The sequence below is a fragment of the Salminus brasiliensis genome, chromosome 21 (genome assembly GCF_030463535.1).
Source record: "Salminus brasiliensis chromosome 21, fSalBra1.hap2, whole genome shotgun sequence".
Classification (NCBI taxonomy): Eukaryota; Metazoa; Chordata; class Actinopteri; order Characiformes; family Bryconidae; genus Salminus; species Salminus brasiliensis.
This window is the reverse complement of record NC_132898.1, coordinates 22944801-22961356: the sequence shown is the minus strand read 5'-3', so window position 1 is coordinate 22961356 and position 16556 is coordinate 22944801. Positions and strand designations below refer to the sequence as shown.

General features: G+C 46.2%; 1 protein-coding gene across 6 annotated transcripts in view; it reads left to right on the top strand.

The window, feature by feature from the left end:
- The window catches only part of LOC140542843 (uncharacterized), a 41014-nt gene that overhangs the window by 15544 nt on the left and 8914 nt on the right, over positions 1-16556 (top strand). For 5 of the 6 annotated variants that reach the window (XM_072665786.1, XM_072665787.1, XM_072665783.1 and 2 more), the window contains 19 exons: positions 551-695; positions 858-1004; positions 3627-3857; positions 4024-4217; positions 4782-4909; positions 5818-5987; positions 6709-6888; positions 7019-7153; positions 7617-7760; positions 8068-8306; positions 10149-10308; positions 10441-10608; positions 10710-11142; positions 11555-11721; positions 12219-12339; positions 12988-13151; positions 13757-13972; positions 14772-14996; positions 15855-16004. In XM_072665786.1, the coding sequence (XP_072521887.1) occupies positions 551-695; positions 858-1004; positions 3627-3857; positions 4024-4217; positions 4782-4909; positions 5818-5987; positions 6709-6888; positions 7019-7153; positions 7617-7760; positions 8068-8306; positions 10149-10308; positions 10441-10608; positions 10710-11142; positions 11555-11721; positions 12219-12339; positions 12988-13151; positions 13757-13972; positions 14772-14996; positions 15855-16004 (3517 nt within the window). The remainder of the gene's footprint in view (positions 1-550; positions 696-857; positions 1005-3626; positions 3858-4023; positions 4218-4781; positions 4910-5817; positions 5988-6708; positions 6889-7018; positions 7154-7616; positions 7761-8067; positions 8307-10148; positions 10309-10440; positions 10609-10709; positions 11143-11554; positions 11722-12218; positions 12340-12987; positions 13152-13756; positions 13973-14771; positions 14997-15854; positions 16005-16556) is intronic. The other variant, XM_072665785.1, reaches the window with a different exon arrangement.

The following is a 16556-nucleotide window of genomic DNA, read 5'->3' as shown; positions in this document are numbered from 1 at the left end:
GAAGGGTGGATTTAGGCCACTTTACCTGCTGTGAGAACGTTACCTTAGACTTTCTAAAAAAAAAAAAAAAAAAAAAAAAACATTATATTTATTGATTTTTCATTAAATAGAAAACGAATTAGAACACAATGCAGTGCAGTTTGGCACAGTGAAAAAAAGAAAAATATATATTTTGTTTCCAGGTGTTATTTTATTGTCTTGATATCGTCATATAGGTGATATAGATGGTATTTGATATGATCTTTTATTTTAATATGATTAATTGATCTATTTTTTTATTCATTGTTCTGTTGCAGTTTTACTTCATTCTTGTAGTTTATCTCTGGCTTTTATTATTAAAATAACATAATTTTGTAATTGTTAACTTATAGAATTAATGTGCCTAATGTAAAGCACCCTGAGCTGCAGGTTATCATTATCACCATATCCATAATATAGGAGTAACATCATGAAATAAATATTAAGAAAGAACATTGAAGTGAATAAGTAATATTTAATATTTCTGTGTGTGTGTGTGTGTGTGTGTGTGTGTGTGTGTGCGTGCGTGCAGTCAGACTCAGTGGAGTCAGAGTGAGACCCGTGGAAGCTCTCAGCGCTCTGAACTAGCTGCAGTGAAGGAGGCGCTCCAGCAGGGGGAGATAGAGAAGCAACTGCTTGAGACTGAGAAAAACCAGCTCAGTGACGCTCTCAGCAGGGTATTAATTATTTACACACACACACATACACACACACACACACACACACACTATTATCCATACTATTGTGAGTATAACAATACCCATATTTTTTTGAATACCAATATATTGTGTGTGTGTGTGTGTGTGTGTGTGTGTGTGTGTGTGTGTGTGTGTGTGTAGGCGGAGTCTAGTAATGCTGAATTGACCGTGTTGGTAGCGAAGCTGCACTCTGAGGAAGCTGCACTGAGGGATTCTCTGGCTAAAATGGGCGGCATGAACGAGGGCCTGGCCCAGGACAAATCTGACCTGAACAGCATCATCATACAGGTAACAAAAACTCACCTGAACATCATCATCACCACCACACAGGTACCACACACTCAACTGAACATCATCACCACCACACAGGTACCACACACTCACAAGAACATCATCACCACCACACAGGTACCACACACTCACAAGATCATCACCACCACCACACAGGTACCACACACTCACAAGAACATCATCACCACCACACAGGTACCACACACTCACAAGATCATCACCACCACCACACAGGTACCACACACTCACAAGATCATCACCACCACCACACAGGTACCACACACTCACAAGAATATCATCACCACCACACAGGTACCACACACTCACAAGAACATCATCACCACCACACAGGTACCACACACTCACAAGATCATCACCACCACACAGGTACCACACACTCACAAGAACATCATCACCACCACACAGGTACCACACACTCACAAGATCATCACCACCACCACACAGGTACCACACACTCACAAGAATATCATCACCACCACACAGGTACCACACACTCACAAGAACATCATCACCACCACACAGGTACCACACACTCACAAGAACATCATCACCACCACACAGGTACCACACACTCACAAGAATATCATCACCACCACACAGGTACCACACACTCACAAGAACATCATCACCACCACACAGGTACCACACACTCACAAGATCATCACCACCACACAGGTACCACACACTCACAAGAATATCATCACCACCACACAGGTACCACACACTCACAAGAACATCATTGTCACTACACAGGTACCACACACTCACAAGATCATCACCACCACACAGGTACCACACACTCACAAGAATATCATCACCACCACACAGGTACCACACACTCACAAGAACATCATCATCACCACACAGGTACCACACACTCACAAGAACATCATTGTCACTACACAGGTACCACACACTCACAAGAACAACATCATCACCACACACACTCACCTGAACATCATCACCACCACACAAGTACCACACACACTCACCTGAACATCATCACCACCACACAAGTACCACACACACTCACCTGAACATCATCACCACCACACAGGTACCACACACTCACCTGTACATCATCACCACCACACAGGTACCACACACTCACAAGAACATCACCATCACACAGGTACCACACACTCACAAGAACATCATCACCACCACACAGGTACCACACACTCACAAGAATATCATCACCACCACACAGGTACCACACACTCACAAGAATACCATCACCACCACACAGGTACCACACACTCACAAGAACATCATTGTCACTACACAGGTACCACACACTCACAAGAACATCATCATCACCACACAGGTACCACACACTCACAAGAACATCATTGTCACTACACAGGTACCACACACTCACAAGAACAACATCATCACCACACACACTCACCTGAACATCATCACCACCACACAAGTACCACACACACTCACCTGAACATCATCACCACCACACAAGTACCACACACACTCACCTGAACATCATCACCACCACACAGGTACCACACACTCACCTGTACATCATCACCACCACACAGATACCACACACTCACCTGTACATCATCACCACCACACAGGTACCACACACTCACAAGAACATCACCATCACACAGGTACCACACACTCACAAGAACATCATCACCACCACACAGGTACCACACACTCACAAGAATATCATCACCACCACACAGGTACCACACACTCACAAGAATACCATCACCACCACACAGGTACCACACACTCACAAGAACATCATTGTCACTACACAGGTACCACACACTCACAAGAACATCATCATCACCACACAGGTACCACACACTCACAAGAACATCATTGTCACTACACAGGTACCACACACTCACAAGAACAACATCATCACCACACACACTCACCTGAACATCATCACCACCACACAAGTACCACACACACTCACCTGAACATCATCACCACCACACAAGTACCACACACACTCACCTGAACATCATCACCACCACACAAGTACCACACACACTCACCTGAACATCATCACCACCACACAGGTACCACACACTCACCTGTACATCATCACCACCACACAGGTACCACACACTCACAAGAACATCACCACCACACAGGTACCACACACTCACCTGTACATCATCACCACCACACAGGTACCACACACTCACAAGAACATCACCACCACACAGGTACCACACACTCACAAGAACATCATCACCACCACACAGGTACCACACACTCACAAGAACATCCTCATCACTACACAGGTACTACACACTCATAAGAACATCATCATCACTACACAGGTACCACACACTCACCTAAACATCATCACACAGGTACCACACACTCACCTAAACATCATCACACAGGTACCACACACTCACAAGAACATCATCATCATGCAGGTACCAAAAACTCACAGGAACAGCATCACCATCACACAGGTACCACACACTCACCTAAACATCATCATCACACAGGTACCACACACTCACCTGAACATCGTCATCATCTGTTGTATAACTGTGTTTAATGTCCGTTTTGGGTGAGTATTAATTGTTGGGCTTGTTCATTCAGCTGGAGGAGGAGAAGAGTGTTTTGCTGGTTCAGCGGAGAGAGGCGGAGCAGGAGAAGCTGACCATTCGAGACGAGCTGGTGCGACTAGAGCAGGACCGGCTGGAGCTGGACACTGCCCGCCTCGCTCTGCATCAGTCGCTGCAGGAGTCTGAGCTGCAGAGGGCAGGGCTGGAGGCGGAGCTTCAGATGCTCAAAGTGGACAGGCAGAAACTGCAGGACAAAGTCACACAGGTCAGCAAAGTCCCCAGATAATTACGCTGCCCTCATTGGGGCCCTACCACAGTTTAGCCCCACCCACTCAGGAGCTGTTCTCAGAGTGTTTTCTGAATGAGGCTCAATACAAGGCAGCCAATCAGAACTGAGCTTGTGTGTTAAGTTGATGTTTTTTCCCCCACAGCTGTGTGGTGAAGTGAGCTCCCTGGGTGCGGAGCTCGGCGTTGCCCGTGGTGAAGGGGAGCGGCAGGGTGTGGCTCTGGAGGAGGCTGGACGAAGCAGGGCAGAGCTTGCCAGGGAGAGGGCAGGGCTAGTGGTCCAGCTAACAGCTTCTGAGAGAGAAAACGCTGCACTGACTGAAGAGCTGACTGCGTTCAGGTACAGAGAGAGAGATAATTTGATGCATTGCGGGGAAACACAGTATAAAAAAAAATTTAAATGCAATAACGTGTAAAAATGTTTAGAAATCTGTCGTTTACTATTGGATCATTAGCGTGAAATATGTCTCAGTATGAGGGCGACCTATAGGACCTGTAATGTGCATCACTTCCAATTCATTGTTAACCTGCTTAACTGCAGGGGGCACTCTGAACACTCTTTTCACTGAGAATCAATGTGGATCTGTGGTTTTTAGGCAAGCTCCTTCAATAATAATAATAATGATTAACTATCGATTTTCTTAATGTTAATTGATAACGTTGCCAGAATGCAAAAAGCACAACTTGGAAGTGCACCCTCTTTTTGGTCTCACCGTGCCATTTGTTTAATTAATAAAAGGTATTGGAAGTAAATTCATTATGGATCATTACAAATACTTTGCTGTAAAAATACCATAGCATTGAATGAGGGATGCCTAGAGATTTCCACCCGTAGTATGTACAGCTCTATCAGTCACAGGGCCGAAATCATATCACATCTAACATGGGTTTGTGTGTGTGTGAGGTCGGAGAGGGAGGTGTTGGAGGCGAGTCTGTTCGAGGTTCAGCAGCAGCTGGTGCAGTTGGAGTCCCGCAGAGAGCAGCTCGAGACAGAAAACACGAGCCTGAAACTGCGCAGTGACACCACCACAGGTACACAGAAACACACACACACACAGTATTATTAAAGGACGCTGTTGAGAAAGAGCAGTATAGCACTGCTGAAACATCGTCATTCCATACAGTCTGAATAAGGAAAACTAATGCACTGTCTTTGTGATGTCACAACAACACATTTACATACATCTGCATATTCAGCCAGTATACACTTTGTACAGCCAATCAGAACAGAGCTCATGTATGTGCACTATATGTCCAACTGCTTGTGGACACCCCTTCTAATGAATGCATTAGCTGCACCCATTGCTGACACAGATATGTACATGCACACACGCGCACACACACATACACACACAGGTATACTCTCTGTAGAAAAGTACTGCCAATAGAATAGGACTCACTGGAGCAGATAAACATGAACCTATTGGCACCATGCCTAATGCCAGGTGTGGGCTAGAGGGGTATAAAGCCCCCCCAGCATTGAGCTGTGGAGCAGTGAAAGGACTGTGTTCTTTGCAATGATGGTGGTGCTCCATCCAATACTGGGATGAGTTGGGGAGTTGGGGATGAGGTGATCATCCAACATCCTGACCTCACTAACGCTCTTGTTGCTGAATTCAATCAAATCCTCACAGCAGTGCTCCTCCAAAATTGAGTATAAATCTCTGGACGCGAGAAACGGTGACAGGTGTCAGGATTCGCTCTTTTAAATACCCTTTATTAGGGAAGAAACAGTGAATGAGTAGGTGTCCCAATACTTTTGTCAGAAAATTGTCCGTAAAGGCACAGAAACTGTTTAAAATAAATGAATTAATGAAACCCTCTTAAAGGTAGAAATCCAAAAATGCAGGATATGGACCCTTTAATTAGAGTTCTGATCTAATGTGATTGGAACGACTAACTGAACCCTATTTCTTTATCCCTCTGTTTTGGTTCCTCAGCGGAGCTGAAGCGTTTGCGTGCAGATCGAGAGAATGCTGTGGCTCAGGGTGAGAGAGAGCGGGCGGCGCTCAAACAGGCACTGGCCGATGCCCAGCAGGAGGCACAAACCTCTCTTCGCAACGCTCTGAATGACCACCAGGAGGAGCTAGAGAGACTCGCCAGCGAGAAGGTCAGAGCTGTGCACAATTGCAATATATCAGTTTGAGCACTATGCAGTAGCAGTGCTGTGATTGGGCCCAACAAATCTAGGCCTGCCCACTTTTATCACAGAAACTCCGAATCTGATGCATGAATGAACTAAAAATACTAAAATCAGATGAATGACCTATTCAGAATTCCCAGTTTAACCAGCAGCCCTTACTGTGTGGCACTTGCTAGGTGCCTTCGCTCTTCTGAGCAACAGTGGGAGGTTATGGGGCTCTGCATTAGCACTGATGCTCTCAGTCTTTTGGAGAACACACTATAAAACAGTCATTTTAAGAAATGTCTCTACTAAACTAAATCAATCAGTCCAGAATGTCTCAAAAAATTAATTACATTAATAAATTTAGATAAATGTGTTCTGCACACTGTGCACTGCATGCACCAGGCAAGGCAAATACTTAGACAGTTTTGTGGTCTGTAAGTTAAAAAAACACACAAAGAAAAATACCTGATATAACAATTATTATTCAAAATAAGTTATTTATGCAAAATGTTATTACATTTTTTTTTAAATAATTGGACAGAAGGTAAAAAACATACCATACTGTATTTAATAAATACAGTTTATACACAAATCCACATCTGATAATTATTGCTGTAAACAAAGTAACCTATTTTTTTTACTCCAATATGAGCTCCAGGTTTGAACTAATAAGCCAGGTGTAATGTCTCTGTGAGTCCTGTAGGAGGCTCTGCGCTGCAGTCTGGAGGCTGAGCAAGAGGGGGCGCTGCGACGGCTGCGGGAGGAGCTAGAGGAGCAGCTGCGCAGGATGGAGCGAGAGCGTGAGGAGCTACAGGAGGAGATCCGAACTTCACAGCACCAGAGGGACCAGCGCCTCCTACAGGCTGAGAGCGAGAAGCAGCAGGTTGGAGAGATTAAATACAGACCCATTAAATACAGTATAAATATGGAAAACTAACAAGACTTGACTAACAAGCTCCTGAAAGCCATTTAGAATCCATCTGAGCCGCATCTCTCCGGTCCCCTGTGTGCAGGCATTGTCTCTGAAGGAGACGGAGAAGGCAATGCTGTCAGAGAGAGTGTGCTCCCTGCAGGCTGAGCTGGGAACTGCAATGCTGGAGGTGGAAAAGCTCACCAGAGAGACTCAAAGCCTGAAGGACCAAGAGAGGGTATGTCTGAGTGTCGTCTCATTACAAAAGTCCAGCCTCATATTGCCCCCCCCTTCCCTACCTGTTTCATTTCACTGGCCACCGGTTGCTAAGCAGCAACAACAGTGGTCACAGGAACTACTTTTTTTGCAGAAGAAAGTATAGCTGTTTGAGGGCTGGTGATGTCACAGCCATATGTAATCAGGGTTCCCTGAGATCATACCTGTTCTTGTTCTCTGTGGGTGGGTAGGACGGTCCCTGGAGATAAGTTTGGGAGTTTGGGATGGATGGGGGTGATGATCATCAAACATCCTGACCTCCTTAACTCTCTTCTTCACAGCAGTGCCTTCCTTGGACAGTAGAGACTACTCTTGAATAAGAGAGTTACTCTTGAACTTGAAAGAACAAATAAATAAGCAGGTGTCCCAATACTTTTGTCCATATAGTGTATAAGAGGCTGTGATGTGTGTATGTGTGTGTGCAGGTCGCAGTAACTGCTCTAAGCGCGGAGCTTCAGGAGCTGCGGGTGCAGCTGGAGGACACGGTGAGCTCACACAGCCGAGAGCTGCGCAGACTGCAGGAGAACTGTGCCGACCAGCAGACCCGTGCAGACACCACACTGAGAGAGGTTCGGCTCAACACACACAAACACACACACACACACACACACACACCTCTCACCTGCACCTGGTCTGTTAAAGTGATAATTAGGCTGACAATCAATCAAGGTTTTTCTTTTGTTGTCTTAGTCAGAGTAAAGTATGTGGATGGGGTGGGGCATATGATAGGGACACAGCCACACTCAGCTGAGCTGAGATTATACACTATAGGGGTTGTGGTGATGTTTTGGGAGATGGAATCAAACTTGACCTCAGATTTAAAGTTTTGAATCTGAATCAGAATCTTCTGACGATTCACTCTTCTGTGGGTCACAGCTGGAGGAGTGTCGCGCTCTCCTGGTATTATGTGAGGAGAGCCGAGACGGGGCCAGACGGGATGTCCTGGAGCTGGAGAAGCGCCTGTGCCATACACGGGACGGCGGAGAGGGGCACCGGAGAGATGCTGTGGAGCTGCGGCGATCCCTCAGTGACATCACCAAAGAGAGAGATGCTCTCAGCCAATCAAACGGCCAGCTGAGGGAGGCACTCAGGGCTGCGGAGAGCGAGCGAATCAGGTTAGGAGTGTCACAGTGGTTTCCTCAATTTAAATTTTGAATAAATGTTTATAATAAGAGAGGGTGTGAAAGTTCATGATTCACTGAATCATTTTCAAAAGCATTGCATTCAAAAAGATTCAGTTTCATGTCTGAGTCTTACCCCTCTAATATTTGTTAGACTTGCTATGTAAATTAGTTTTGCTATATTAATTGGTCTTGTGTCCTGTATTAATTAGACCTGGTGTATTGATTAAAATGGATTTAATGAGACATTCTACACTGCTCAAAAAAATAAAGGGAACACTCAAATAACACATCCTAGATCTGAATGAATGAAATATTCTCATGGAATACTTTGTTCTGTACAAAGTTGAATGAACTGACAACAAAATCACACAAAAATCATCAATGGAAGTCAAATTTATTAACCAATGGAGGCCTGGATATGGAGTCACACACAAAATTAAAGTGGAAAAACACACGACAGGCTGACCCAACTTTGATGTAATGTCCTTAAAACAAGTAAAAACGAGGCTCAGTATTGTGTGTGGCCTCCACGTGCCTGTATGACCTCCCTACAACGCCTGTGCATGCTACTGATGAGGATCTCCTCCCAGACCTGGACTAAAGCATCTGCCAACTCCTGGACAGTCTGTGGTGCAACGTGACGTTGGTGAAAGGAGCGAGACATGATGTCCCAGATGTGCTCAATCGGATTCAGGTCTGGGGAACGGGCGGGCCAGTCCATAGCTTCAATGCCTTCATCTTGCAGGAACTGCTGACACACTCCAGCCACATGAGGTCTAGCATTGTCCTGCATTAGGAGGAACCCAGGGCCAACCGCACCAGCATATGGTCTCACAAGGGGTCTGAGGATTTCATCTCCTGTACCTAATGGCAGTCAGGCTACCTCTGGCGAGCACATGGAGGGCTGTGCTGCCCCACACCATTACTGACCCACTGCCAAACCGGCCATGCTGAAGGATGTTGCAGGCAGCAGATCGCTCTCCACAGTGTCTCCAGACACTGTCACGTCTGTCACATGTGCTCAGTGTGAACCTGCTTTTATCTGTGAAGAGCACAGGGCGCCAGTGGCGAATTTGCCAATCCTGGTGTTCTCTGGCAAATGCCAAGCGTCCTGCACGGTATTGGGCTGTGAGCACAACCCCCATCTGTGGACGTCGGGCCCTCATACCATCCTCATGGAGTCGGTTTCTAACCGTTTGTGCAGACACATGCACATTTGTGGCCTGCTGGAGGTCATTTTGCAGAGCTCTGGCAGTGCTCCTCCTGTTCCTCCTTGCACAAAGGCGGAGGTAGCGGTCATACTGCTGGGTTGGTGCGCTCCTATGGCCTCCTCCACGTCTCCTGGTGTACTGACAGACACAGCAAACCTTCTTGCCACAGCTCGCATTGATGTGCCATCCTCGATGAGCCGCACTACCTGAGTCACTTGTGTGGGTTGTAGAGTCCGTCTCATGCTATCACGAGTGTGAAAGCACCACCAGCATTCAAAAGTAATCAAAACATCAGCCAGAAAGCATAAGTACTGAGAAGTGGTCTGTGGCCCCCACCTGCAGAACCACCTCAACCTTTATTGAGTGTGTCTTGCTAATTGCCAATAATGTCCACCTGTTGTCTATTCCATTTGCACAACAGCATGTGAAATTGATTGTCAATCAGTGTTGCTTCCTAAGTGGACAGTTTGATATCACAGAAGTTTGATTTACTTGGAGTTATATTGTGTTGTTTAAGTGCTCCCTTTATTTTTTTGAGCAGTGTATATTGGTCAGACTGGATATTGATGAGACTTACTATATAGATTAACCTTTCCCTGCTTTATTGATTAACATTCTTCAGTGTGAAGCGACAGTGTGAGGAGAAGGAGCAGCGGCTGGCCGTGCAGGAGGAGACTCTGGCGTCTTCACAGAAGGAAGTGGGGGAGCTGCGCAGCTGCTTGCGGGAGGTTGAGCGATCACGGCTGGAGGCCAGGAGGGAACTGCAGGAACTGCGCAGACAGGTATATGGACTGTACTCTAAGAAACCTTAACAATATTTATATTTCAAAAATGCGAGGAACACTCAGTTCTCCATGATCAGAGCCCCATAACCCTGTCGTCCTGCTGACTGTGTTCCTCCTCCTCCTGTACAGGTGAAGGTGGTGGACGGGGAGCGGGAGCAGAAAGGCAGGGAGGTGGCGGAGCTCCAGGCTCGGCTGTCTATGGAGGAGCAGAGGGAGGAGGAGAGAGGGAAGGAACATTTCTCGCTTAAACAGAGGCTGGCCGAGGCAGAGGCAGGCAGGAGCTCCCTCAGAAAAGAGGTGGAGAGGAGAACCCCTGAGCGGTTCTGTTTGACGGAGTGTCTTTCTGCACATCGATGTTAGTAGAGCTATCAGAGTTAATCTTCTTTCTCTTTCTGCAGCTCACCTCTCTGCAGAAGCGCTTGTGTGATAACGAGTCTGTTTGGCGTGGGTGTGAGCGCGACCTGGCTGCTCAGTTGCAAGAGGCGCGAGGCTGTGAGAAGAAGCTGCAGGACGAGGCGAGGAACCTGTCCCTGCGTGCTCAGGCCGCCGCTGACACCTCTACCCAGGTCCAGCTGCGGCTAAGCGAGGCTGAGGGCCGGCTGGCCGCTACGGAGGCGGAGCTGACGCGCTCTGAGGCAGGACGACGGGACCTGGAGTTCAGGCTAATCAGCCTGCAGTCTGCACTGACTCGCACGCTGGGCATTAGTGCAGGGGGGCGGGGCAGTCGTGGACGCAGCCCCGCAGGTTCCTCCCACTCCTCCATAGCATCCGGTGTGGTCCTGCGGCGGAGGAGCGTGTCCCCGCTGCGCTGCTCACTGTCGCCTCCTAAAGGTGAGGAGCTTAAAGTGAAAATCCAATTGAAATTGGGTTTCCCAAATATAGTCAATCAGCCAGAACATCTTTAGGAGCTGTGAGCTAATGAAGCAAAAAAATAAAGCTTATACCCCATCAATTAGCACTGAAATGGTCAAGGGTAGTTATTCCCACTATTAGTTAGGTGGTCATAATATTCTGAAATGACTGTGTAGATTAATGAGAGATGCTTCTGCAGCTCAGCCAGTCAGACTAAGAACACATTTAAAGATTGAGGAGAGATGGTTTTGCTGTTCAATCAATTCAGTTACATTTGACTTCCTGCACACTTGGATAATTTTCAGGTTTTTTGTCCTGTTGGCCCTTTTGACTGTGGATGATTTTGACACTGTGTTCTCTCTCTCTCTCTCTCTCTCTCTCCGTCTCTCAGACTCGGTGGATAAATCCAGTCCTGATAACACTATAGCGTCCCGTCCTTTATCTCCAGAAAGAGGCGACACGCCTCTTCCTCTCATTCTGCACGAACTGGACTCAGAAACACTCCGTAACAGCCTCAGAGACTTCCTGCAGGAACTCAGAGAGACACAGAGAGACAGGGTACAACACACACACACAGACACTCCAGTAATGGGTGAAAATGGGTCTTTCTAAAGCTTTGAACCAACTACTTTGGAAAATGATTCGGTTGCTGGACACATGTGTAACTGTAGTGGGATAAACCAAAACAATTTTTTTTGTTTAAGTCTACAGGACAATTTACAGTGTCTTGAAATTAACCAACTTGAAGTTGTTCTGAACGTATAGGGCTTTTTATAGAAATTGCAAATTTTACATATATATATTTTAATTGTCGTAATTTTAGCAGGTGTGTCAAATTAAAGCGTGTGAATACAAACACAGATTATACAGAATTATAATCTGTTCAATGTACAGTGTCCTCCACGTTTGTCTCATTCGTTGTAGTGACAGGTGACCTTCCGGTCTCAAGCCCACTTCTCTAACCATTAGGCCATGACTGCCCTAATTATTTGTCTGATTGAGAGAAACTTGCACTGGTTTGTAAGTTAATATAGTTTATATGGATGTATGTGTAGGATGAAGCTCGGAGCCAGCTGGGGGCACTGCAGAGGGAATTGGAAGAAGTAACAGGAGAAAGAGATTCTGCCCAGGACCGCCTCACTCAGCTCCATAACACACTGCAGGAGTGTCAGGAAGGTAAATCACAGACACACAGGGCTTTTAATTCTGTAGAAGAAGTATTCCAGCGCTAGTAGCTTTTGGCTAACGTTAGCAACACAGCTGACTACTGTTTCTGTTCAGAACAGACTGTGTTTAACCAATCAGAGCTCTGCACTTTTCCTTGCCATGACTATGTCCCAGTTTGAGGAATTGCAGCTATAAAGGTGTACCATGCCAGACCGCATTGCCTAGTGGAATAGCGCCATAAGGCCCCACACTACAATATCACTACTATAATACACAGTAATTCAGTCAGTTCACCTTCAGCAATTCTTCCGCCAAAAAAGTAGTTCCAGTAGTTTTCAAAAAGTAGTTTCCAGAATTAAGTGAACATTGCTGTTGCTTAGTAACTGTTGATGCAGTGATACAGGTATAGTAAAAAAAACAGATAGCTAGAACAGGGGTGGGGAACAGAGGGCCCAGCACAGTGTAATGATGTCCTCTAACAGACCTCTCAAACCTGGCAGTTTACAAGTGAGTTCAATCAGGTGGTTGTTCAGGCAGGTAAACCACAAACCTGTGCACTCCACCCCCCAGAGCTGGAGATCCTCACCACTGTTTAATGAAGGACAAACACCTGGATTTGTTGTGTATCTGTGTGTGTGTGTGTATGTGTGAGTGCAGGTAAGCGTGGCGTGGACAGCAGATTGAGTTCCACTCAGGCTTTGCTCCAGCAGCAGGAGGAGTGTGTGAGGAGAGGAGAGAGAGAGAGGAGAGCGCTCACTGAGAGGGTGAACGAGCTGGAGAGAACACTGCAGAACGCAGAGACAGAACGCAAACACCTGCAGGTACACACAGACACACACACACACTTAAACTCAGTATCTAACCTGTAAGAATATACTGAAGGAACAAAAGGGACAAAAGGATTAGGACACCTGCTAATGCATTGTTTCTTCAGAAATCAAGAGTCTCTACTGTCCAGGGAACAAGGCTTTCTACTAGATTTAAGAGCTTTGGTGTGAGATTTTGAGATTACATTTAGCCACAAGAGCATTAGTGAGGTCAGGATATTGAATGATCACCACCCCACATCATCCCCAACTCCCCAACTCATCCCAAAAGTATTGGATGAAGCACCACCATCATTCCAGAGAACACAGTTCCACTGCTCCACAGCTGAATGCTGTTTGTTTATACTCCTCTAGCAGACACCTGACAGTAGGCATAGTGGTTTACAGGTTTATGTTCAGGTTCTCTCTGCTGCAGGGATAAGAGAAGCTGTGTGTGTACACATCTGTCAGCAATAGGTGCAAATTAAAGTAGCTGAATGCATTTATTAGAAGAGCTGTCCACAAACATGTGGACATATAGTGTACTTACTGATCCAGACATACTGAGCAAATTCTAATGAGGTGTATTTTGATTAACGTGTCTGTGACCTTACACGCAGGAGCAGTGCAGTAAGCTGAGAGCAGGAGAGGTGCGATTGGAGGCGGAGCGGCGGAGGCTGCGGGAGGCACTGGAAGGAGCGGAGTCTCGGGCTACACGGGTGGAGCTGGGGAGGCGGAGCCTGGAGGGAGAGATCCAGCGTCTCCGAGTGTGTCTCACTGAGCGAGAGACAGAGGCCCAGACTGCACAGGAACGATACGACAGCGTGCTCAGACAGGTAACACTCAGACAGGTAACACTCAGGGAGCATGCTCAGACAGGTAACACTCATAGCATGCTCAGACTGGTAACACTTAGACAGCATGCTCAGACAGGTAACACTCAGACAGGTAACAGGTAACACTCAGACAGGTAACAGGTAACACTCAGGCAGCATGCTCAGACAGGTAACACTTAGGCAGCACGCTCAGACAGGTAACACTCAGACAGGTAACAGGTAACACTCAGACAGGTAACAGGTAACACTCAGACAGCATGCTCAGACAGGTAACACTTAGGCAGCACGCTCAGACAGGTAACACTCAGACAGCATGCTCAGACAGGTAACACTTAGACATGTAACACTCAGACAGCATGCTCAGACAGGTAACAGGTAACACTCCGGCAGCACGCTCAGACATGTAACACTCAGACAGCATGCTCAGACAGGTAACAGGTAACACTCCGGCAGCACGCTCAGACAGGTAACACTCCGGCAGCACGCTCAGACAGGTAACACTCAGGCAGCATGCTCAGACAGATATCACTCAGACAGGTAACATTTAGACAGGTAACACTCAGACAGCACGCTCAGGCAGGTAACACTCAAGCAGGTAATAATTAGACAGCATGCTCTTACAGGTAATTGCTGACAGGTTCAGTGAGTGTGCTCAGACAGGTAACAGTTAATATAGTACATGCTCTCCATATATGTGCACAAAGCTGCAAAAACAGCCAATTAAACCAGTTCATCATGGTTGTGATGTCATATATTTTGTATTTGTGTGTGTGTGTGTGTGTGTGTGTGTGTGTATTAGGTAGTAGATGCTGAGGCTCGTGTGGCGTCCCTGCAGAGGGAGGTGGACAGACTGACCGCTGTGCTCTGTAAGGTTCAGGATGCGGAGTGTGTTCAGAGAGAGAAAGCCCAGACTGTTTCGCTCAGCCTGCAGGAGGCCTCCACCGCCCACAACGCCACCCAGGGGAGACTCGCCACACTGCAGAAAAACCTGACCACGGCCGAGCAGGACCGTAGACAGCTGCAGGTCAGAACCCCAAAGACACAGAACATCACTCTGGATATTATGTTGTTATTAATATGATATATACATGATATCATATATAAACATGTTCTAATGTTATTAGAAATTAATTCTGGGTAGTAATGTTATTAGATCTTCATTCTGGATATTAATGTTCTTAAAATGTATTCTGGATATTAATATTAGAACTTCATTATAGATATTCATTTTAAAAGAGACATAATTAGACATAAATGTTTATTTTGTAACAAGACAAAAAACACCCACAATCACCATTTGTGCTGGACACAGATGGAATTTGACACAGAGCTGTTTAGAAACTTTAGGATACGGTATCAGTTCTCGCCTCAGTCGCCTCAGTTAAACCCAGTCCAACAGATGGAAGGAATGTTGTCTTCCTCACATTCACAGATTAATTTAAGATCAAGGTAATTTGTTAACAGCTGTATTTTCAGTTCAGAGTGGGAGTTGTTTTTATTGATTGTTATCACCAACAAAATATAACAGACAGATCAGAAGGCTACAGGCTGGGTACATCTCAGGGTAAAGGGTAAACATGTAAAAAAGGGAAATGTATACATAAAGGGTAAAGATTTGAAACGCAGTTGCATTCCAAAGAGTGGGAGTGTTTGATACTGTATCTCATAAAGTGATAGAATTGCTAGTCAATGTTTGAGAATCAGTAACAGACAGAACCATAAATATGAATAAAAATGTAAACAAAATAGTTTAATAAGTTCTGTTTTAATGTAAGATTCCTGGGAAAGCAGCGTGTTTATACTGAATGTTGGAGACTATGTGACATAGTGTGTGTTATGGTTATGTGTGTGTGTGTGTGTGTGTGTGTGTATTTTCCTGCAGGAACGCGTGGATGAGCTGCGGGCGGCACTAAGTGAGGGGAAACTCACTGTGACGTCTCTCACTGAGCGCGTGCAGACACTGCAGTCTGAGCTCACACACAGCCAAATGCGGCGAGAGGAACTGGAGACAGAACTGTCCAACACACAGGAGGTGTGTGTGTGTGTGTGTTACAGCCACATTGCCTACATTTACATTAGCCCTGGCCATTCAGCCTGTGGTTGTTTGACCCCACCCATTCAGCCTACAGCCGTTTAATCCCACCCATTCAGCCTACAGCAGTTTAATCCCACCCATTCAGCCTACAGCAGTTTAGCCCCACCCTATCCAGCCTACAGCCGTTTAATCCCACCCATTCAGCCTACAGCCGTTTAATCCCACCCATTCAGCCTACAGCTGTTTAATCCCACCCATTCAGCCTACAGCAGTTTAATCCCACCCATTCAGCCTACAGCAATTTAGTCCCACCTATTCAGCCTACAGCAGTTTACCCCCACCCATCCAGCCTACAGCAATTTAGTCCCACCCATTCAGCCTACAGCAGTTTAACCCCACCCATTCAGCCTACAGCAGTTTAATCCCACCCATTTAGCCTACAGCAGTTTAATCCCACCCATTCAGCCTACAGCAGTTTAATCCCACCCATTCAGCCTACAGCAGTTTAATCCCACCCATTCAGCCTACAGCAGTTTAACCCCACCCATT